General features: G+C 42.5%; 3 protein-coding genes across 3 annotated transcripts in view; 1 reads left to right on the plus strand and 2 right to left on the minus strand.

Annotated features, from left to right (window-relative positions):
• Nucleotides 1–23,004, plus strand: part of LOC108032684 (cell adhesion molecule 3) — a 56,738-nt gene that overhangs the window by 18,739 nt on the left and 14,995 nt on the right. The window contains exon 2 of the mRNA XM_017106659.3: nucleotides 3,846–4,547. Within this exon, the coding sequence (XP_016962148.1) occupies nucleotides 4,478–4,547 (70 nt within the window). The 5' untranslated portion in view covers nucleotides 3,846–4,477. The remainder of the gene's footprint in view (nucleotides 1–3,845; nucleotides 4,548–23,004) is intronic.
• Nucleotides 972–2,396, minus strand: LOC108032683 (uncharacterized). The gene is made up of 3 exons (XM_017106658.2): nucleotides 1,754–2,396; nucleotides 1,398–1,693; nucleotides 972–1,334 (listed from the first exon to the last, which is right to left on the minus strand). The coding sequence occupies exons 1-3, from the start codon at nucleotides 2,293–2,295 to the stop codon at nucleotides 1,123–1,125; spliced, it is 1,050 nt and encodes a 349-aa protein (XP_016962147.1). The 5' UTR covers nucleotides 2,296–2,396; the 3' UTR covers nucleotides 972–1,122.
• LOC108032680 (phenoloxidase-activating factor 2) lies at nucleotides 17,650–19,013 on the minus strand. The gene is made up of 2 exons (XM_017106655.3): nucleotides 18,768–19,013; nucleotides 17,650–18,709 (listed from the first exon to the last, which is right to left on the minus strand). Exons 1-2 carry the CDS (start codon nucleotides 18,975–18,977, stop codon nucleotides 17,771–17,773), a joined length of 1,149 nt encoding a protein of 382 aa, XP_016962144.1. The 5' UTR covers nucleotides 18,978–19,013; the 3' UTR covers nucleotides 17,650–17,770.

Genomic DNA, 23,004 nt, shown 5'->3' on the forward strand with positions numbered 1-23,004 from the left:
TTACGGGCATGCCTCAAGGTCCTTCAAGCGGAGTCCTTCACCCTGTTTTGCCCGATTTTCCCGCTTTCCTTAATGCTCGCCCTCTGCAATGGTTATTCGCCCTAAGCTCTCTCCTTCTGCCATCGACAGCTGTTAAACATTTCCACGTGCAGTCCGCAGACGGGGCCTGATTGTATTTGCCCTCTCGTCCTGGCCAACTGGCATCGTCCATCTGCAGGGACTAATCAAGACAGCCACTTGATGCCACAAAGTATGCTACTCGAAATTGTGTAACCCACTTATCTTTAAGCTAATTTGTTACCCAGGTTCGAGTCCTCCGACCGAGGGGACTTATCAACCTTGGGATGCCGCTGCCTTGTACGGCGGCTTTATGGTTCGGGGCTTTTCATTACCAACCACGACGCGACCATAAAACAATGCTGCATAAAAAGTGACCCCTACTTTTCCAACTCTCCATGTCCATCACCATCTCCATCTCGCGCAACACGCAAAAGTACTCAAAGCGAATAAAACAAAAGTAACTATAATAAATGTTTGCAAATAAATTGCGAGCTGCTAAAAAACGCACAGTCAGCCAGCCACACACAAAGGAGCCAGGAATTCGTTTCTCTTCAATTTTTGTTGCCCTGGCATTAAAAAAGTTTAACCGCCCTGCTTTATTCGACTTCAGTCGAGGGGCAAAATCTGTTTTATGTCCAGGAATTTGTGAAATTTTGTGACTGATGACAGTAAGAAGTAGGAAAATCTTCTGTCAGTTTCCCCCAGGGCACTGGGAGTGGCCAAGAGGAAAGTGGGAAAAATGTTGGGGATATATTTAAATGGATGCGGGAGTCCTTTATCTGTGGCCAGTGCAATAAGTATGTAAATCAGCCAAAAATTATGGCCCCAGGTTGTTTCGGTTACAGCTTCTTGGAAACTCGAAGTATCAGTTAAGAAATACTGCTAGGTTTCCCAAGGAAAGTTCTCTGATTTTATTGGGATTTTTAAATTATTTATTAATCAATTATCTTTGCGACAAATTCACAATTTGTAAGTCTTGGAATGAATGAGAGATTGAAAGGGCAAATAGGTTGTTCCAGCACTTCCTCGGGCTTATAACAACCTATCCGGGGCTGAAACAACCTATTCGCACAAGCTATCCACTGTGATCCTGGGCTTGCAGAAGCAATTGTACTCATCGGCGGCCGACAGGAGATCATCTAGAAAGATCTGAATCGCTTTGCGGTCCACTTGCTTTCGGGCCATGCGCTTATTGGCCATGATTCGCCTTATGAAGTCCTTGCAGAAACGGTTGCGCTTGCCCTCACGCAGGACATTCATACTAATACGACGTTCTGCGGATTGAGGGTTAGCTTTTAACTTTAAATTTTTTATCCAATATTATAGAGGAAACCTACTGGTAGAATAGTTCATGTAGACCTTTTCCACGTGCTTGTCCCTCATGGACTTGTCGTACACCAAGATAGTGCGCTGCAAGCGCGGTCCAATCTTTTTCGGCAAGGTAAACTCTGCAGCTGGAAGGTTATCTGAATATGGTCCCGGATACGGGGCCTTGGAATAGGTACAGGACCTTATGAACTCATTTCGCCGGTCGTTAATGAAGGTTCGCTTCATGGCAATGGCCGCTCGAACACGTCCGTTATGGAAGCGGAAGCCAAAGGTACTGGAAAGATCCTCGATCTTCGATAGCAAGCTGGCAAGGAAAGTTAATATTAAGGAAGTTTGTGTTTCAAGAAATCCTGGTAGTTCTTACTCAGTTTCACGCAGCGCATAGACGCCCGGCAGCAGATGATTCTTGCGCATCTTGTAGAGGTTCCTGTAGAGCGCGCTCAGCATGTCCTCGGCGTACTGCATTCGCAGCGACTTCATGCCCTGGAAGTCCTGGAAGTACTGGCGGGTCATCCAGCCGCGGAAGAGGGCCTGTATTTTGGTGGCCATGTCGTGGTGGTACTGGTTGATCCGCTGCTGCAGCAGCAGCTGGATGCTGGCGAACTTGACGCGGCGCACCCAGAAGCCGCGCCACCACCTGCTGATCGTGGTGGCCGCCTGGGCCCGTCGGTCGAGGCACTTCCTGACCAGATATCCCCTCACGTGGCACTGGATGACCCTGGCGGCCTTGAACTGTTTGTACTCCAGCAGGGCGAACTTCAGGCGACAGGATGGCCCGTAGCAGGACTCGGAGCTGACCCTTGACTCATCCAATACATCGCTTGAATTCTCCGTGCTCTGACTCCAATCGCCATCAAGTGGACAGATGTGGGATCCTCCCAAAATCGAGGGACACTGTAAGAACATAGCCAAGCCGTTTTATTAATGTTTTACTAAGTGTATTTCTGTGATGTGATGTTGAGATCTGTGTAGAGTGCCTATCAGTTTGGAGTTCTAACAGATACTTTGACAGACAAATTTAGGAAAGATAGATTTCAGATCTCAGCTAAATTGGAGCTAATATGCTCTTAAGCAGCTACTTACTAAGCCAAAATTCGCGAATTTTCTTCGATGTTCTGTCATAGGAGTCATAAGATAAAAAATCCTAACTTATCGCGAGTGACACTGATTTAGTCAGAAATGTTTGGCTTACTTGGCGGTGGTATTTGTGCACAATATCGCTTCTGTTCCCGATGATGAGTGTTAAGTTCACTTGGCACACATATCTAGAGTGGTGGGATAGGTTAGGAGGCCTCCCCCTCCCCGATTTCACCAGAGCCAGGTCGCCTCTCGCTCCTCCGCCGCAGAAGCCACCAAATATGGGACAGGCACTCCACTCCGAGCCGCAGTCAAGCTGTCAGTCAGCCAGGAACTCGTGACAGGAGAGACCGAGTCTCCTTTCGGGCGCATTTGCAGCTTAAAGGATTTACATTGAATACTGAATGCTGATACTTCATATCAGTTTAGTTTGCGCTCCCTCGAAAAATCGAAAAAAGGATGGAGGGCGCAGTGAAAATCTTCGATTTCCATAAGTGAATTTTCCCCAATGCACACAGGCATGTCAAGTAGGCAGCCCGGTGAAACCAGCAACCCGGCAACCCAGCAACCCGGCCACCCGGTCGCCTTACACACATGTGCCCCACTGTCCCCGGCAGTCGAAAACGAAATGGTGTCATGTACGAAATGTGAAAATCGTGTTGTACAATTTCATGGCTTGGCTTTTGCCAATTTCCCATGTAAAGTCAGTCGGCTTTTCGTGTGGCGCCAAAGTCTGCCTCCCGGCCACGCCCCCTCTTGCTTTACGGTGGCAACAGCGCGTATTTGGTTTGCTAATGGGCAACTTTGGCTTTTCAAATCAGTTGGAAAATGCACTGTGCGTGTGTTTTGTTTTCCACACACTCCGGAATCCATTGCAGCTTAAAGCGTCCATCAATGATTTAGAATCGCTGGATTCGCCGAGTCGAAGACAGTAAATCCTGGCGGGGATATTGAATTTGATGTTGATTGGAGTTGAGTTGTCAGGAAAGGAAAGTGCCTCGGCAGCGGATGAGCCAGCGACGAAAAGCAATAACATTTGAGTAAATAAATTAGAAATTGGGGAGCATTAATCCTAAGAGGTAGCAAGTGCTAGGAAGCACTTACCTTAAACTGCCTGAAAATTTCTTTTTAAAACTTTAAGAAATTTAACAAAATACTTGATATTATTACTCATAAATTGAAAAGAATTGATATTTTACATATTTTCTAAGAATTAGTAAGTACAGAAAATCGGAATTTTAGTATTTAACTAAAAGGGGGAAAGTGAAGTACCTAATAATTGTGCAACTTCAGTCATATTAGAGCAAAAATAAATTCAAAAATTCCTCAGCACTCAACCGGTTTTAATCCTTTTCCCCCTCTGCTCATCCATTTTTCAGGTTGATTCGGAAGCCGACTCCAGTTCAATCATCAGCCAGCAACATTGTGGAATTCCCATGCAGGAAAAGGAAAAGCAGGGGCAAGGAATCCGAAGTCATATAAAATACATAGCAGCAAAGTGGAAAAATTGTGGAAAACAGGAAATGAATATGCAAAAAAGGGCAGAGAAGGGATATGAAAAATGCAAATAGCCAAATCGAGTTCAATGAGAAATGCAGCTAACCCAAAGCCGAACGTATTTACACAATTTCACATGCACATGCTGCTGACTAGCTAGTTCGGGGCGCACAGGTCCTGGTCCGAATGCAGATGGCTAATTGTGGCTGACTGGTAAACCGAAGAAAGCAAGGGCGCCGAATGAAAAATGCATTAAATGCCACCGCAAAATAGAGCAAAAAGCAAAAGCAATCAAGCGACAAAAAGCAGAAAAAAATCGAGAGGAAATTGCACATACTGAGCGCAAGGCAAAACAAAAGGATGACAAAACCAGTTAGCGAATGTAAAAATTGATTTCTGCGGTCTGGATATAGCGGATATTGCTCATATGCGACCGTAAATCGCAGCGACATAAAACATTAACCGACATTTATAAATAAACAATCATATATTTGCGGGCCAAAGGACAAACAAAATGCAAAAGCCAGCGCTTAAACTGCGAAGACTCTTCATCATTACCGCTGTTTACATAGCCAGTTTGCCAGGTGAGTTTGTTTAAAGCCAAAATCACACGCTGTCACCCCCTCATAACCCAGTTAGGGCTACACCTTTTACTATTTGACCACATTCGGGCTTTAATTTAAACGTCGCAGCGAACACGTGTACGCAGTTTGCCTGAATTATTAATCGAAATTATGGCCATGGGGAGTGATGTTTTCAAACTGGGCAAGCAATTTGCCACCCACAGGCTGACTGCTCTACCCACATCATTTGCGGTTCAATTATGTTTGCGGTTGCTATTTGTGAAAACGTTTCAGCTCCGGAAGTGTACGCCCTCTTCCCTTTTTTCGCAACGCCAGGGCAAATCAAATTAAGCCCCAAAAAGTGGCAGCCGAAACATAACTGAATCGGTAGCTAAAACAAGGAGTTTTATTAGTTTGCTGACAGTTTATAACAGAAAAAGAAACATTATTTATTGTATTCGAAAATGAGTTACATATATAATCGCCATATTAGTAAACATAATGTTAAGCAATTAATGTAAATCATCAAAGTTAGGGTCCTAGACTTTAGAATAACATCAACAGGACTTCTAGAGAAGTACGGATTTTCAAAACTGTGTTTCGATTCCCACGTTTTGCCATGAATAACAAACGGCTTAATTGGTTGAAATAAGCCATAGAAATCGTATTAGAGAAGTTTAAATAAAAGTTCATTGTTTGCCAATTTTTCTGTTCAGAATAAAATGGCATTCCAGTTAAAACTACACTGACCTATTGTAATAACCCACAATACCCAGTTAATTTTCCTTGGCGAATTGGCTTCCATTGTTCATTCTGATTGCTTTCAATATTACGTAATCCTGCATTTTTCTAGCCATCAAAATGTTCCTACCATTATTTATAACAAAACGACTTTCTATTAGTATTTTTGAAAGATTTTAAATTAATATCTGCGACTGCATCCAGGCTTAACATTACTTAGCACTTTTTTGTCACTCTTCACTTTCCTCGCTCCGAATGCAATATGATTCGGATTTCATTTCAATTTTCCGGCTTTTCTCCTCATCTTTGTCCCAGTCTTCTCCGTCTGACACTCCCGGCAATAGCTGCTGTGATGAGTTGCCGCTTTGTCTGCATTTCCGGCAGCTTTAATTTCGTTTCATATTCCTTTGGCTTGTCGTCAGCCCCCTCGCTTTCCATTGTGCGATTCGGGCATAATAAAGTTGTAAAAAGAGGTGCTCATAAATCCCGGGCATTTTATATTAAAAACTGAAAGATTCGAGCGGCTCTCGAGCTCTCGGTAAGCTGAACTTGAAAGTCATCCCGTCCATTTTTTGGGGGACCTGGAGCCGGCTTTAAAGGCACGGAAGCGGCTGCTGATGCAGGGCAATTCATCACAGCAACTTCCGGTTCCGGTCTGGGCCAGATCCACACTCCAGCTTGCTTTTAATTTGGGCTAGTCTCGTGACTCCTGCCTCTATTCCGGCCGCCTGGCATTTGGCCAAGGAACGTGTGCCATCGCTTCAGCCGGCGCAGCGGAGGGAAAAGGCGACAGGACCTGCTAAAAACTTCCAATCACGTCTCGCGGATCCTTCACTAGACACGCATTTCAATGGCCAACATTGAGGCGGGCCTTCGAATCGAGAGTGTCAGTGTGTGGAGCGCAATTTAAACCAAATGCAAGGCCCAAAAATATCTAACGAGGTGGGTTTGATAAGCTCTTCTGGTGTGAAAAAAGCAGAAGGCCTATTACAAAATGTAAATAAATAAAATAATCTTTATTTACAGAAATGTTCTGCTAAATAGTAAATAGCTAATAGTATAAATAAAAAATGTATTTGGGGGTCCAACAATCTTAAAAAAAATTTATTTTAAATAAATTTTAATTGTAATTTCATAATATAAGATTGAATATTGTTTTGTAGGTTTCTCAGAAATTTGTATCCAAAACAACTATAAATTGTGGAATAGTTTTTTTTATTTTTTTCTTTTTGATATAATCTTTTCCTAGACAAGTGCCGTACAATTTTTTTTTAAATTTATTTATTTAAACTTTATTTAAAGCATGTTCTGTAACCTTTGGGTCGCCCCTCGTCGGCTCGTTCGCTTTGTGTCCCGCTTCGCCAGAAATGGCTTATTATTTCTGATATTTTTGTTTAGCGTTTTGCCGCCACCCCCTTTGGGGGATTTCCAGTGCTAAACTTTTGACACCCACACACACCGCACACACGTCCGACACACACACACTCGGTTGTTGTTGTGACACGCACGCGATGCATGTGGCGTCTGCCGGAAATGCCAAGCTCAACGTCCAAGAGCAAGAACAACAAAGCCGGGAATCAACTGTTGGCATGTTGATGTTGACGCTTCGCCTCTGCCAGCCCTCTGCCGCCCCACTGCCACCCACCGACACCCTGTAACACCCAGCCACCCAGCCACCCACCGCCTCTGCCCCGCTTAGCTGACATTTTTGCCAGCGTAATCACGATTAAACTGTCAACGGCATACTAATTAGATTTTTATTTTTATTGCGCCATGACAACGCCGCATGACGTTGTCGCGTCCTTCCGCGTCCTGCAGCCACCCACCCGAACCTCCGCCTACCGCCCCTAGGTGGGCGGCATCCCTGCTTAGCTACTCTTTTTATGCCCTTGCAAGGGGTATTGTAATTCTCATATAATAAGTAGGACTAAGTTATACTGCCCTATCTTACATGCAAACTATTCTTTTTCAAACTTTTAATATATTTTTCAATTTTTAAGGACATTTTTCTATAGAATATTATAAGATAGATTATAAGTTGGATCACCTTATGGAAATAATGAATCCTTTTATCTTGTGTTCTCTTAAATTTAAATGCATTTAAAGTTTATTTTATAGTTACATATTATTATTTCGAGAGTATTTGGACTTCGGCTTTCCGCACTTTTCATTATTCTTTACTTTTTTTTGCTCATTTTTGTGTTGTTGTCCTTCTGAGAGGAGCGCGTGCCTCGCATGACCAAGTGACATTGCAGACGGTGGGAAGTTGTGGGTGGGGGCGTTGACCCCCGAGAGAGGGTCCTGGCCAAAGGAAGAACCGAAATACAGAGCCTTTGCCTGGCACTTTGCGGCGCCTGCTACTTTGTGATTTATGTCTTATCATATTTATGAAAATTATTGTTGTTGATGGCATTCAATATTAAGTGAAGGGGAAAAAACAAGCCACGCCAAGCAATTCACTTTGATTGATTGAAAGATTGAGCGTAGCATTTTTGTAATTGATTTAAAATGTGTGGCTTCCCTTGGGCATCTTAAGTAGGTCAGGCGCCAGAAATACTTAAGATGGCTTTCAATAAGAAGGCGGAATAGATTTTATTCTTATCTTGGAGTTTGGCAATCACTTTACCTGGCAAAAATAGTATTTACTTATAAACTTGTTTCTGATTAGTACAATTAGGTGAAGAAACCCAAGTGCAAACAATTACTTCCTAGCTCTGCCCCATGGAAAGTTGCATATCATATGCTCCAAGTAGTCCGTAATTGTGCTTGAGACATAAAGAAACTCGCTGGCTGAGTTAAATGTCCTCCTTAAATTTCTAGACGTCCTTTCTGTAGTGCTTCCCCTGCTCCCATTTGGCCCAACGTTTTCTAAGGGCAGCGCCCCCCTTTGGGCGGGAAGCTTTTTGTTTGGTTTGTTTGTTAGGGTCTATTACTTCCAAGCTGTTGAATGCGTCATCAAGAAATCCCCCAACCGAGCTCCAACTTTAAGCCATACACCTGTGAAAAGGCAGCCCTGCCCCGCCCCCCAACTCGCTCGACGCCTCTCCTTTGTTTATATTTTTTCAGATTTATTTTCATTAAGTTCCCGTGCAGGAAGGAAAATGCTTTATTGTTGCTGCTGGCTGGTGTTGTTGGCTCACTGGACCAAGTGCTAATGCGGCCAGACAATAGGGGCGTGGCATGGCTGCGGAAACAAAAGCCAATACAAACAAAAAATTCAGTATATACATATAGTACCTATATATAATAGCAGGAGGTAAATTAAATGAAAGTGCGCAAATTATTGAGGCCACAATCCGTTGCCGACATCATGTTTTTGTTGAACTGCCAATTATGAAAGCGGAAACGCTCGTGCTTTCTGCATACAATAATTATTGGGTTCGACGTAAAGAAATTATATAGGCAAAACGTTTTCCATCAACTACTACTAGGACTATTTAAATCCTGTCTTTCTTGCGGCTCAGATAATCCAAGCATTTTAATAGTTATTTATTTTCTTAAATGTATTCAGCGTAGCAATCACAACTTAAGAATGCTGGTTTTTCTTACTCTTAACTTATCGCTTGTAGACATTTAATGGGATTTATTTATGATTCAAAAGTTTTTGATTCAGTGCACGAAAAGCATTTCATATCAATGCCGATCTCAATCTCAGAGCAGAAGCCATAAAAATCCACCCAAAGCCATAATTCGAATTATTAAAAAGTTTTCGCTTAAATCAGCTGAAATAGTTGCACACAGTTGGGGTGACTCTCGGAAGTAAAACAAAATTAAGCAGTAAAATTAAATATAAATATGAGACGACTACACTTTTTAACGCATATATAGTTATTTATGTTGATTTATGATGGGTATGCGAGAAAACGCGGAATAAACTTTATGCAGAGGAAAGTAGGGGCTCCCGATGGAATAGAAGGACTTTGATAATGACGCTCATCATGGACATCCTCATAATTGTGACGTCATATGTGGCCAACGTGACGCATGAAAATTAATATATCGCCCATACACATTTTCGCTTTCGAGGACCGGCGCCCGAGTTTTGGACCAAGCTGTCGAACAAAGCCATGGAACGTGTTCCGTGAATTTCGCATTGCATATTCATAGCTGTGGAAATATTTTGAATAATGCTAATTTCATTTCGAGCGGTGTGCAAGTGTTTTTAGCAGCTTTAAGGCATTTCAAAATTCAGTTATCGACCGGGTCAATTATCATTTTGCTTTAAAGGCGTCAGAATGGAAACGATCAGGGCGATTAGGAAGATTTCAAGTTAAGTGATTTGAACTGAATTACTTAAAAATCGATATCTGCCGCTGTGGAGCATAGAAGGAAGAACCAAATAACATTAAAAGTATTATCACGTAATGTAGGTAAGGTTTAAGTCGTAAAACCATATGAAAGTGTTAAATATTTTCTAGGATTTAAAATCAGGAATTCTATTACGGAATCAACGGACCATAACTTTGCCTACTTTTCCAAAAGGGTCCCAGGGACTTTAATAAGAAATGAGCCAACAGGCCGCAATCGTTGCCTTCTATTCTCCCTGCTTTTATTATTTTTTTATGATTTCACACAATGAACGCACTTGGCGCACATTAAATAAACCCGCAAGAAGCATTTATCAAATTTCCCTCTTTATAAATGATTTTTTTCCCTTAGACTATGACTGTGTAGTGCGCTCCGTTCGCTGCCTGGGTGTATTTTTGAAACATTTATAAAGCTGCAGGTGGGCAGGTGGGCAGGCGGCCAACGGGCAACAGGCAAAAGGCGCGGGATCCGGGAACTGGGAGGTCCTGAAACTGGCAGGTGGGCAGCATAATGTGCGCCTAATGACAGCGATGAAGATGCCAAAATGATAAACAGCAACAAAAACAATGGCAATGCGACAGGCAGAGTCGCAAACAAACAGAAAATAGAAAATGTGTTTGGTCATTAGGACTTTAAAGGAAAGTTGAAAGTATAGATAGTAAAGGGGCTCAATAGAAAAGCTTAAGAAATATAAGAATATTTTTTAAAGCCTTAAATTAAAAGTTTACTTATCTTAAGATAAACACTAGGAAGTTTTCGTGGCAGTATTAGTAGCTTTATAACACGTATCCACCCTCGTATCTTATATTTGTTACAGATTAGCAGACCGAAAAAGATAAAATTTCCCTTAAACGCCAGATGATTCATCACTTTGGTGACCTCTCGGTCGGACATCATTAGTATTCGGTTCCTTTTTCCTAGGCGCACTTTAAATGTCAATTAGTTGTCAAACGTTTGGGCGCCCCGATCTCGATAAATGTAAGAAAGATGCAGACGCTGAAAAAGTTGCCTGCATTTCGCCTCGAGCACAATGTCGAAATAATAATAATTTATAACTATCAATGTCATAAGTTCATGACATGCTCATCAATCAAGCCATTGGACAGCTCGAACATCGGCGTCCCCTTCGAGAGAGGCGGCTGCTACTAAATCGAAAGACGTTGGCTGTCCGAGGGTTTTCCGCCTCGCCGCCGGGAAAACTTTTCCCAGGCCCCGCATAATTTTGTGTTGCATACTTTCCGCGCTACAATTGACAGCAATTGCGTGGCTGTCTGTTTGTGCGTGCTGACGCCTTCAAGTGTTTGGCAAACTTGGCGAAATGTTGCCGAAAACTTATTTCGAATTAACACGGGCAGCTTTGACGTGCTACACGAAAGGCGGGGTGTCCTTGCGAGGCACAAAAATGACAGAAAGTTTCGATCATCTGACAGATGATTGAACTTCATAATGACACGAGATGCACCGATGAAGGGAGTAAATGGGAAGACGGCTTAATTCGTCTTTATTTTTAATTTCTCTTATATTTTATTTATATTTTTGCTTAATATATCCACATTACTTAAGCACGCTTTTTAAACATCGCCTATCTGAGGATCTTAAGACAGGTCTGCTTTAATTTTTCTTTTTTTGCTGCTGTGTACTTTCGATTCTCCTCTTGCATATTGCTGTTTACTGCATCCTTGCCCTTCCTGGCAGCTTATTCAAATTGAGTAAATTTGTGTTAAATTTCCTTTCGCCTCGCCTTGACTTCCACGGCATCTCCGGGCCTCCAGTGGGAAGTCCTTTGGGTTGGCCTTAATCCTGGCCAGCAGCCACACCAGCCGCAACAGCGGCAAAAGCGGAATGTGTTGGCCCAGAAAGCCAATTTAAAAATGCCAACAATGATTTATGCCCACCATCTTCGTCCTGTTTTCGTCCTGTTTTTATCCCCGCCTTTTCCCAGCTCCCTGGGACACACGTGGTGTGCAATAATTTAAATAGCCGCTTCATTCGGCTTTAATTTATGCAATTAACCCATATGCTTAACCCCAGGTTGCCCGGGCGCGATGTAACTAATAAAACTAAATGACTTAATGTCCCGGCCACACATCCTTTTTGCCCACTTGCGTGCCTTAACCCCCGAGTGCCAAAGGTCGTGTTATCCGCAAAAGCAATAGCAGCAATTGCGCCGTGTAGAGCCTTACTTAAGCTAGTGGTAACGTCTCTATTTGGATTTTAACCACTCGGCGTTCGCCGGCAAAAAGTCATTGACTTCCGGTCTGTATCCCTGAGTGAGTGTGTGTGAGTGTGCGTTTCTGCGCCTGTGTGTGTTAACAACATTTGCTGCAAAAGGCGCAATTAAAGAACACGACCCCCGGACACGACAACAACAAAGTGCAGCTACATAAATGACAATAACAAGGGAATAACAGAGGGAGGAAAGGGGAAAAAGAAAGTGGTCGGATAAAAGGCAACAATTTAGGGGACACAAGGATGGTGAATTTTTAAACACCCTTACAAATACCTTTATATAAATTAAAAAAAAATTCTACCAACTTAAAATTGGCTTTTTATTGGTTGTTAAAAATATAATTTCAAATTTATGTATATTTATTCTATTTATTTTTTACTTCAGTTATAAACTTATATACAACCATAGATATATTTTTTGTAGTAAAATAGGATTTAAATTATTAGTTTAAGTTCGGTAAAGTAATGTTGTTAATTTGGCAAATGTAAATTAAAATAATATTTTAATTGTTTTTAATAGAGTTTTCACCGGCTGGTAATGTAATAAAACAAAGGGATCTCAAGAATGCGCGTTGCATATGTAATATTTAAAGATAATCAATGAGTTCTATTTTTTATCTATAGTTCTTAAATTGTATTTAAACTATATAAATCTACCATCAAGGACTTCCTGACTTCATAGCTAGAATCATGAGTTTTTACCTGCCGGAATGTAATACAAATTAGAGTCTCAAGAATTTTCGTTTTATGTGTTATATTCAAGGTTTTACGGAACGAATATTTATTTTATATAGTATTAAGATAATATAAATCTACCAGTATGGACCTCCTGGCCTCGTCCAAGCCCTTGTCCTTGCCTATTAACCCGCCCAGACGCAATAGAAAACATCAGCGACAACAATGAGTACTCGACAGCAGCGAGGACTCGTGATGTTGGCCCTGCGGACGTAGTTGCTCGTTGGCAGCCGGTTGTTCTGCCAGTGGATGGGTTGATGGGTGGTTGAGTGGCAGTTGCGAAATGCCATTATAAGCATATGTGCCGGGTCTGGGAAGTTCTGGGCGGGACGCGGGCAGCACCTCCGGCTCCTGAAGTGCTTCCAGAGCTAGGCAAATGTGTGTAATATTACGGGTAATGTGCTCAGTTTCCTCTCTTATGGATACTATCTTCACTCCTGATCCCATTAAGGGCCGGTCGCCAAGTGGGGGTATAGACGGGTTAATGGCTCGGCTCCACAGCTCTATCCTATCTCTTTAATTGCATTCACCAGAATTTGTTTGTATTTTGATAACTACTTTGCCGCAGACACATGGTAAACAGTTGTTGGCTGCCAAAAATTCAGGAGCTGCAATTCGATTCATGGCTGTTTGTTTTTCTTCAGGTGCCAAAGGCATGATTAAAAATCGTTTGCCTAAAATATTCCATCATGCTGTGTGACTATGGGATATTTTCACAGCGGTCTCTGGCATTTTGCAAATGTTTTGCATGGCTTCATAAACATATGGGCGTGTCGGAAATGTATATTTGTAACAGAGGTGTTTATTTTAGGCCAATGTCTAAATGTCTGCCATTGTGGAGTTTGAAGCTGTGCGTTAAATTGGCAAAAACTTTAATTTATCGTAGCTGTCACAGAACTAAAATAATATTATAATCATTTTAAATAAATTTTATAAAATATGTAATTTGTCATTGAAATATTTCTATTATGACAAATACACAACAAATTTAGCCCGCAGAGCCAAATAATCTGCTCTCCCCACACAAAAGCACCTCACACCATCCGCAGCCCGCTAATTAATTACACATAATTAATAAATTTAAGCAATCTTATGCGGCGCTTTACAAATAAATCACTCGACTCAAAGTGCCGCCTCAGAAATTTAATTACACTTTCATCAGCTAATCACACAATTTGCACCACCACCCAAAAGGGGCTTTAAGAAGCCATCGCCAAGGCGCAAGCGGCGGCACTCGTAAAAGATGCCATAAATCTGCCCAGGATACGTCACTTGCTCCGTCCCGACTTTGCACTTGATGGGAGACAGATCCCCGGATCCACACCCTGGGTCCCGCGCGGCATCCAATTATAACTCACGCCAGACGTGATAAATCAATAAAAGTGTCCCCGGCAGGAGACCCAGGGAGGTGTTTACTCGCCTGATGGCTTCCCTTGTCGATGTAAATATGCCAAAAAGGGGAAGCATAATGTGACATAAAGTCTGGCTCAAGATTAATCTCCGTCTTGAGCAAAGTGTGGAGGCTGAAGTAGTTGAGGTGGTATCTCAACTTCAAAGTGGGGCTTGTGAAAGAAATGTACATTGTTAATTGTTAAATGTTCCTCATTTTTTGATATTTTCAAGATAAAGAAGATGTTAAATACGATACCTAGAAAACCTGAAAGAGTTCTGTTCAAAAATAATTTTAGCACCATTTCGGAATGTTTCTTTCTTGTACCTATACATAAATATGATTTACAACAGGTATATTCTAAAATCGAACTCATAACTACTCCCAAATATTTTTGACCCCTATTAAAGAGTCCCCCGCTTCGTTCTCCTTTTTCATTTTAGGTAATTGATTGCAAAATAATATTAATTTCTGCGCTCCTGTGTGTCGAGGCGCGCTTGAGTAAGTAGAGGCCATATATCACAAGTTTGAGTAGACGCCGTGGAGCGGGAGCGGCAAACAACTACTAAATAATTGTTAATGTATTACGAATAATTTATGACACTATTTCATAGAAAGCAATAATTTTTCAATATCAAACCGAGCGGCAATGGCAATCCCCGACCCGTTGGCAGGGTTTCCAGCGCGTTGCACAGTTGCAGCTGAAGGATCCCGAAGCTTTCCCCCGTGGATGCTGCTGCTTTCGTAATAAGCTTGATAAATAATAAAATAGCATCGGGAAGGCAGGGCCGGGACCAGGACTAGGACCCCTTTGGGCCAAAAGGGAAACGGGGCCGGGCGCTGCAGAGTGAAATTTATCATTTTTCATGGCTGCAAGCTGCACTTTTCTTGAAACGTTTCACTCAGCACTGGAGTTGGGGCCGGCATCGCAACCACCCGGGTTACATATAATATTTTTGGACTCGGACTCCTTAGATGTCAGCGTGCTGGTGTTGTTTTTTCGGCTGGGCCCCCTGGCAAATGTTTGCCAGCAAAGATTAATTGATTCCGCTTGGCTGCATCTAGAGTGTCCCGGCTGATAGCCCTCACCAACCGGCGAGCTGCTCCGGGGATCGGTCGGACGCGATGGGGGAAAAAACAGGGTTGCTCTGGGATCCGGCTGGTTATGGTTAGTTTCGACTTATCTTAACTTTGGCCAAGAATGCCATTTTGATTTATGATTGAAGTTGCCCAAGCGCTATTCCGTGAATACTTAAAAGACGTATGTATACCTGATTCGCTTAAAATATTAACATTTAGGGATGGTACAAATCATGAAATATTCTCAAAATCCTGGAGGCTTAATAGCCCCACTGAGTTTGTAGTAAATATACTGACTGCACATAGGTAATGTTCTTTAAAATCTGAATGCAGGGCAACCTGCTATGCGCTCTCCTGTAAATAATAGTTTGCTGAAAAATTATACATTCCACTCTTAGGGCGTCCTGATTGATGTGTGCACACACAGTTCGGTATGAGTTGCTAATGCCCCACATGATTAAAACTTTATAAATTTTCACCACTGCAGTTAACTGCAGTCTGCAGCACAACGAGCGGGAGAAAAGAAAACTTCGCCAGAACTTGTCACGAGTGCCAGTTACTGGGCAACTTTGCGTTGAGGTTGAAGGTTTCTTTGCATTTGCCGGGAGGTGGCTACAAGTTGTTCCGGAGATGTGGCTCAGTTTAATGTTTGACAGCCCCACCGCAGCCCGGACCACTCGATTCTGTTGCGGTTTCGGCAAGGTCCCCGCCCTGTCAGCCATTTTGAAGTGACAAATATATTTAATTGCTTGCAAAAGTTTGCAGCGCAAAAGTTTGTGATAATTTTCGCTTCACTTCTGCCTTTTTTTTTGGGTTTTTTCATTGTTCGTCGCTGCATGTATGAAATGGACGTTTTTATAATTGCTTGTAATTACTTTTTCATTTGCAGCCCTAATGAAATTTTCGGCACTTCGTGCATGCACAATATTACTGCTGGTAGTTCATATTTGCCCACACATACTTAAACACGAATCCAAGGGACAGAATCCATCTTAAAAATGCAACAGCCTGCAGGGTAGTTTCTGCTGAATTAACATTTAATAGGACACGGGACTGCTTTATCTTCCTTTCATCCCCAGGATTACAAAAGCGTACAGAGTCCCAGTCAAACGATTATAATTTTCATTTTCTTTTTGTTTTTACTGTCTGCGGCTAGTGTATACTTTGCTTGCAGGTTTGGTTTAAATTTATAATTAAAGATTATTTGGAAAACATATTTTTTCTTATTTTTTATATTTATTTATTTAATTGGAATGAATTTATTATTTTTTTTATTCTTTTCCCCCTTATTTATATCTACTCTTGATTTAAACGAACCTTTTTATAAGCTTAATCCCTTTTAAATCCGCTTCATTAGCCTAAATCATTCAAACGATTTTAATTGATTTGAGCCAATCTAATCTCCTTTGGAAAAAAATAATCACTTGCATTGAAATTATCAGCATAAATGCCGCAGAGTTATGGCGTTCAGAAGGCGCCTTGAAAAAATGTTGGCATAAAAATGAAATATAAAACATTTTTTACCGAACCACTAAAAGTTATTCCATGTCTGAGCTCAGCTCAGTTGACGTTAAACAGTAAAAGGCGAGTTATGGCTTTGTGACACATTAACAGGACCAAGTTTGGGGAGAAAGCAGCGACAAAACAAATACATAAATTTCGCATTAATGCATTTTTTATGCAAATAATATGGCCGGTTGCACTATCCAACGGGCTAAGTTGGGGGCAAAAAGCGCAGGAAACTCTTTATCGAGGCCAATCGAAATGCCATTCCGGATCTGGGCCCGGATTCCCTTTGATGTTGCTGCCGCGTGGAGTGGCAAACAAAAGGTTTTCCACCCCCGGAAATGGTGCCAGTCGGTAGGTGTTTATGGGATTACCCGGGCCCTGATGATGATGTCGCAAGAGCCCGGCATCACCTTTGCCATTTGACTGTTTGTCAACACTAATCTGCTGCAGCACAGGCACATACTCCCGGTGAGGAAATCGAACTCCTGCTGCGACAACACAATCAATGTAGAAATCGACAAGGATCCGCCTCCGCCCACTCGGCATTTGAGCCGGAAATCAAAATAAACAACAGCAAATCAGTCAAACAAACAAATAAACAAGAAGCGAACTCCGGCTAAAAGCAATAGGGCCGCAATGTGCTCCACATTCGCCGGGCTCCGGGTGCCGCATATATACGCACAGTACATATGTAGTTCCCCCATTTTTGGCCAGTTTTTGTGCCCGGCCAAATTGGTTGTTTCTCGATGGCGGCGATTTGGGGCCAGCTTGGCCCGTAATAAACTCCGGCCAAGCTCGGCACAATTAGCCGGATTTCGGGTGGGCCACAGAATCAATAGGGCAAAAGTGGACCCAGCTGCTGATGGCCCATCCCAATGTTTAGCTCTAGTTAATCCAGCAAATATATTAGCACTTTTGTAATGCATAACGCAAGCAGAGCAATGTATTCATTTCATCACAGATGAGCTTATATAAATGAACTTATATAATGGGCTGACCTGAGTCCGATGCAATTCAACAACAAATTGATAACGACACGTCGAGTACAGCAACAAAGAAAACATAAAAAAAGCTTATCTCCTAGCCTGGGACTTCAATAATATAAGATGAAGAAAAGTTCCGAGAATAGCGTTAAGTCTTACAAAAATATATATTTCATATACATAATAAAATAACACATAATAGCAAATTCATATTTAAGATGTTTTCTTCTTTAAGCTTGATACACGATAAAAAGGGAAAATAAAATATATCATGCTTCTTCTACTACCATGTCGACAGGTGAAAGCTGCAAGTTTGGTATCTCGCCGAATTCGATTATATTATCATGATTGGGATTTTCAGTTGCTTGTACAATTGTACCAATCGTACCTAGTTGGATCTGATGGTTAATCCAAGGTAGCATTTTAGAAACATCAGTGTAGGCTGCCGGAATTGGCTCCCCGCATCCGGCTCCAAAGTTGACGATGCCGACCTGCTCGTAGCGATTGGGATCGCCTTGGAGCGGACAGGCCAGTGGGGCTCCCCCGTCGCCCTCGCACGAATCCTTGCCAATCTCTCCGCCGGCGCAGAGGAGGCTGTTATGAAGAGTGAAGGCTGCTGTATAAGGCCGGCGCAATTGCTGCTCGCACGAGAAACTATCCACCAACGGCACCTCGATCTTCTTCAGGGCATGGATGAAACTCACATCGTTCATCGTCCTCTTACCCCAGCCACTGACGATGCAACGATTCGGGATAAAGGCCCGATTTGGGGGCGGCAGGCAGATGAGATTTATATGGCTAGACAGTGGAAGTGGACTGTCCAGGAACAACAGTGCCACGTTGTTTGCTCCTGTAGTCTCGGAAAAGTACGGGTGCGGCACGATCTTCCTGATGACCAAATCCTTATGTTTTCCCAGCTCGGCGTTGGAATTGAGATCCCATTCCCCTGCTCGCGCAAGGAGATACTCCTCGGGGATTTTACGGATCACGGAGGTGGCTGTGAGCACTACATCCGGTTTGATCAAGGAGCCACCGCCCACCGTATGGAAGTACCGGGCATCTAGCAGGACCACCATCCAAGGCAGCTCTGCCTCCTGGGCGGTGTCTCCCGCGTTGTACTTTTTGAAGGTCCTGCCGTCACGGTTTGCGTGCCCACAGTCGGGTGGAGTCCATTGATCGGGGACTGGTCCCGAGACCGGCATTGCTAGCTGAAAAGGCAACAAAAGGTTAATAGCGCATAGGTACTGGGTCTTAGGCTGCCAGTACCATTTCCGATCTGTGGCAGCAGATTTCGGCGGCAGGACATCCCTGGTTTCCATTTGCAAAAGTCCGAAACTGTACGCTAGGTATTCCGGATTCGGTGCCGATCCTGCATAAGTTTCTCGGCACACACTCCTTTTCACCAGAGTAATCACAAAAAAGGGACTGGACTCCGTAGAGCCCCAGAAGCAAGCACAATATTGAAAGGCGAACCATTCCGCTCGCCGTAAATGAGTAAACTGAGCCTGCCTCCCATATTCGATCCGCATATAAGTGAAGCAAGCCGGATCATTCTTCTCGAAGTAGATAAGGCTGTGCTCCTATCTGTCTGTCTGTCTGACGACTTGGGGGTGAATCCCGCAGTTTGTTTCATATTTCGCATGTTTGCCCTTTGGTATATAGATCAAGTGGCAAATGTCAAATTATGAAATTGGTTTGTTATCTGCCTGAGAAAGCTAACATTAAGTAAAAGTGTTCGGTAAGACAGAATCGATTTTCTGAATCTGATGTTAATTTTACGAACGACAAGTCATTGAAGAATTTGCAGCACAAAACCCGAAGTTCAAAAAAGAAATATGATATTGAGAGCTTCTGTCTTCCTTACACTGTTGCCCGGTTCGGTTTTTGCTACCGTATAAGGTCAGCTAACAGAACGGTTAAATTGTCGAAAAAATATCGAAATTGTTAAAAAAATCTCATCGGGTATTTTAAAAAATCACATAGCCAATAACGATTATAATTTCTACGAGCTTCAGCGCAAGGCAGCTTTTGTTTCAGAAATAACAAATTTCCCAAATGCTTTGTTAACGCCTCTTGCTCATTTATGATAAGAATAAATAACATTAATCGTACTTTAAACAATTCGGCGGGGCGAGTAGTCGGTGAACCATAGACCCGCTTTTAATTACGTCCTGTTGGTGCGTCTGTCGTCCCCTCTTAACATCTCATTAATTTACAAAATTTCCGTAATTTCCTTTTCATTCAGCTCTCAACCGCAAACTCACCATCCATCTGCCGCAGTGCAAACGCATTACAATTTTATTTTTATTCAATTTTCGCGCAACGACATCAAAGGGCGGAAAAGCGGAAAACAGCAGCGAGTGCAGAACTCGACTTGACTTCGTGTAATACAATTTTCACCTTCCTTTCCTTCATGTTCCCATCGTGCTACCAAATGCTTTTCCTTTTTTTTAAGTAGAATTATATTTTTACATAATTTAACGGGTGGAACGGAGTCTCAATCCACTGGGTAAGTTTGGCATTTCCTTATGGAGGCTCTGGTAATGCCCGGATCTTGATGATGTTGTTGCGGCAGCCATTGCATTGACCACTAAAAGTTTGCCATTAAAGGGCATGAAATTGTCCTATTTTTCACAGAAGGAGCGCGCTCTGGTCGGGCGAAACTGCGGCAAAGTGGCACTTGAGTGGCGGCACTTTGAATGGGGCTTACTGCCGCCGGTCCACCCTTTTTGGCCCGCATTCCATCAGCCCGGGCCCTCGGCTCCCCTTCCGCTGCACTCACTTTAAGCGCAAATTATGTTGTAAATACGATTTTTTAGCTGGCAAAATGTCTTCATCATCAAGTGGTTTGCTCAAGGATCCTCCTCGCCCCACCCACTTCGAATGGCACAGATGGTGTAAAAGCGGCGCTCCTCAGCTGAAGGCCAGAAAGGTTGCTAAGTGGATGTGGGTGCTTTGGGAAAATGTGCGAAAATATTGTTTAGGGCGGATTGGATGGGTTTCCCTGATGGAATGGCCAACATAGGTTGAACAGGTTGGACTTCGTATTAGAGAAGTTGGATTTCATAAGTGAAAGTTGTACATATAATATAGGGTCTGGCCATTACCAATGAGTTTAAGTTTTAATTAAAAGTTAAAATTGTCTTGTTTTCTAGGTACTTGTGTTCTTATACATTTCCTTATTATGTACTTAAAATAAAATCAGATTACGTGTGATTACGTGATTTCTCAGAATTCCCAACCTATAAAGATTATATTACCATGCATCACGTATAATTAAAATTATTCGAGTATTTTAGATAAGAGTGTAAAAATGTCACAAATTTCTGGGAAAGATTTAATAAAATTGAATTTAAATTGGAATTCCCAAGATGTGACCTTCGAGGCTCACCTCAACTCACTTCAGTTGATATTCAATTCCCAAACTTGCCATAAGTCTCCAGAATATTTGCATAAATACTGAGCGAAAGATTATCAATAGCCCCAGGGCAATCGGCGAAATCCTTGCGGCCGTATTTAAACTCAAATGCGGCATAATAAGCCAGTTGAAAAGCCCGGACCGCAGTTGGGATACAGGATTGGATTGGCCAGTGAATGGGTGAGATTTCTCGCGGCGAGAAATGTGAAACTAAAGCCAAAGCTGGCTGGCTTTTGGACGGAAAATCATTACCAGAAATGTCCTGGAGTGTCATTTGTAAGCGCCTTTGGCACTCTGCCCTCTGGAGGAGGAGACATCCGCCGGCCAGCAGGAGACACTTAAGTCTAATGGTCCTTCCCTCGCAGCCCTCCCCATGTCCTTCGCCAGGATATCGCAGCCACTCGCAAAGGAAGGGAATCCGCTCCAATGCGAACTGCCGCTGCACGCATACAAATTGACAATTTTATTAGCACATAAATTAGTAAAAATAATCAATAAGCAATGTGCCAAAAAGCAGTCGACAAAAGGGAGACCCAGTGGAGTACTTTTGAAGGCGAATGGGAGATACACTACGAGATGTAAACCGAAAATTGCAAACAAAATTATTTAAAATAATTTTTTTTTTATTTATTTATTTATTTATTTTTTATTTATATTTTATTTATATTTTATGCTTCATCTTTCTTTATATGTTAAATTTACTTCTTCAGCTTATAAGGTTTATAAGGTAAGGGGTTTATATGTGTAAAACAAGATAAATATCTCAGTTTCCTTTAGCGTTCTTCAAGTAGGGAACCTTAACTTATCCTCTTTCTAACAATAAAAGTGTAATTTCGTTTGTTATTCGCAAGGCGAAGAATATTTACTTTGGGTCCCCCAAGAAGTCACCATTTCCCTCTTCACAGAGCCAAAAGAAAGGGAAGCTAATGCTCAAAATTGGAATTGGTAGCTGGCTGGAATAAATTCAATTTATTGGCCGTATTTATGCTCTGTCCCCTCAACGTCTGTTTCCCGGCTGGGGAAGTAGAATGCCAGCGATTGCAATTACCATGCCAATGCCAGGACCAAATACCGCTTCCGAAACCGAAACCAACGCCAAACTGAGGAGCCCGGCCTGATGACGATGATGCCGAGACGGGAATATTGGTCAATTAGCAGCGGGTCAGCGCCAGACTTGTGCAACAATATGGGCAACTTGGGAGGATGCCGGCTAATTCGCAATTCCCAGCTCTCATTTCTCCTTTTTCTTCGACTTGGCTAATTGCTTAATTCACGAGCACTTTCGCACTGCATACTTTTCGGAGTCCGACTCCTCCCAAACCCAGTTTTTCAACTATTTTGCACCAAAAAAAGTTCTGCGACTGCCGCCTGCCCCAAAACGATGATGATGATAGTGATGTAGCTGTTGCTGTTGCTGTTTCCCCCCGAGTTGTTTGTTGTTGAGCGCTAATTAACTAGATTTTCGAAGGGAAAACCGTTTGCTAATTTGAAAACGAAATAGTTTCCCAGCCCCTCCGGCGTCATTTTCAAATGAAAAGTTATGAAACATGCAGTGATGGTGGATGCGGTCATGGGAGATTCAGCGCCAGTTTCGCGAATTAATGCAACTTTTTCAGCCTGGCGAGAGGAAAATCGTCCAACTCGACTCATTAGCAAGGGGTAAAAACAAACATCCTAGTACTATCTGGTAGTGGATAATGAGCATTGGTATAGCTTTTAAGACTCCTTCTAAATTTAAGGAAATACTTTAAGAGCAAGTTGATTATCGTTAAGAAATACAATAGTAAATAAGAATTCAGTATTCAACCAATTATTTTTCTGTTTGCCCTACTTGCGGCTCGCTATAAATTGTGCTCATCAAAGCTTTAGCACTCTGTAAGACCCTTAAGATACCCTTAAAAATAACCCCCTCCGAGTGCAGGTCACTCGCCTTCATTGAATGCAAATTTTCCCGTCTGGCAGCCGGCCAAAAAGAATAATACAGCAGACGAAGTGGGAGTGTTGGGCCACTTAAATGGCGGAAATGAAATACAAGGAGGCGAGAAACGGAAACGGGGGATCAAAGATGAGGGATTGGGGTTCTGG

The sequence above is a fragment of the Drosophila biarmipes genome, chromosome 2L (assembly GCF_025231255.1).
Source record: "Drosophila biarmipes strain raj3 chromosome 2L, RU_DBia_V1.1, whole genome shotgun sequence".
Lineage (NCBI taxonomy): Eukaryota > Metazoa > Arthropoda > Insecta > Diptera > Drosophilidae > Drosophila > Drosophila biarmipes.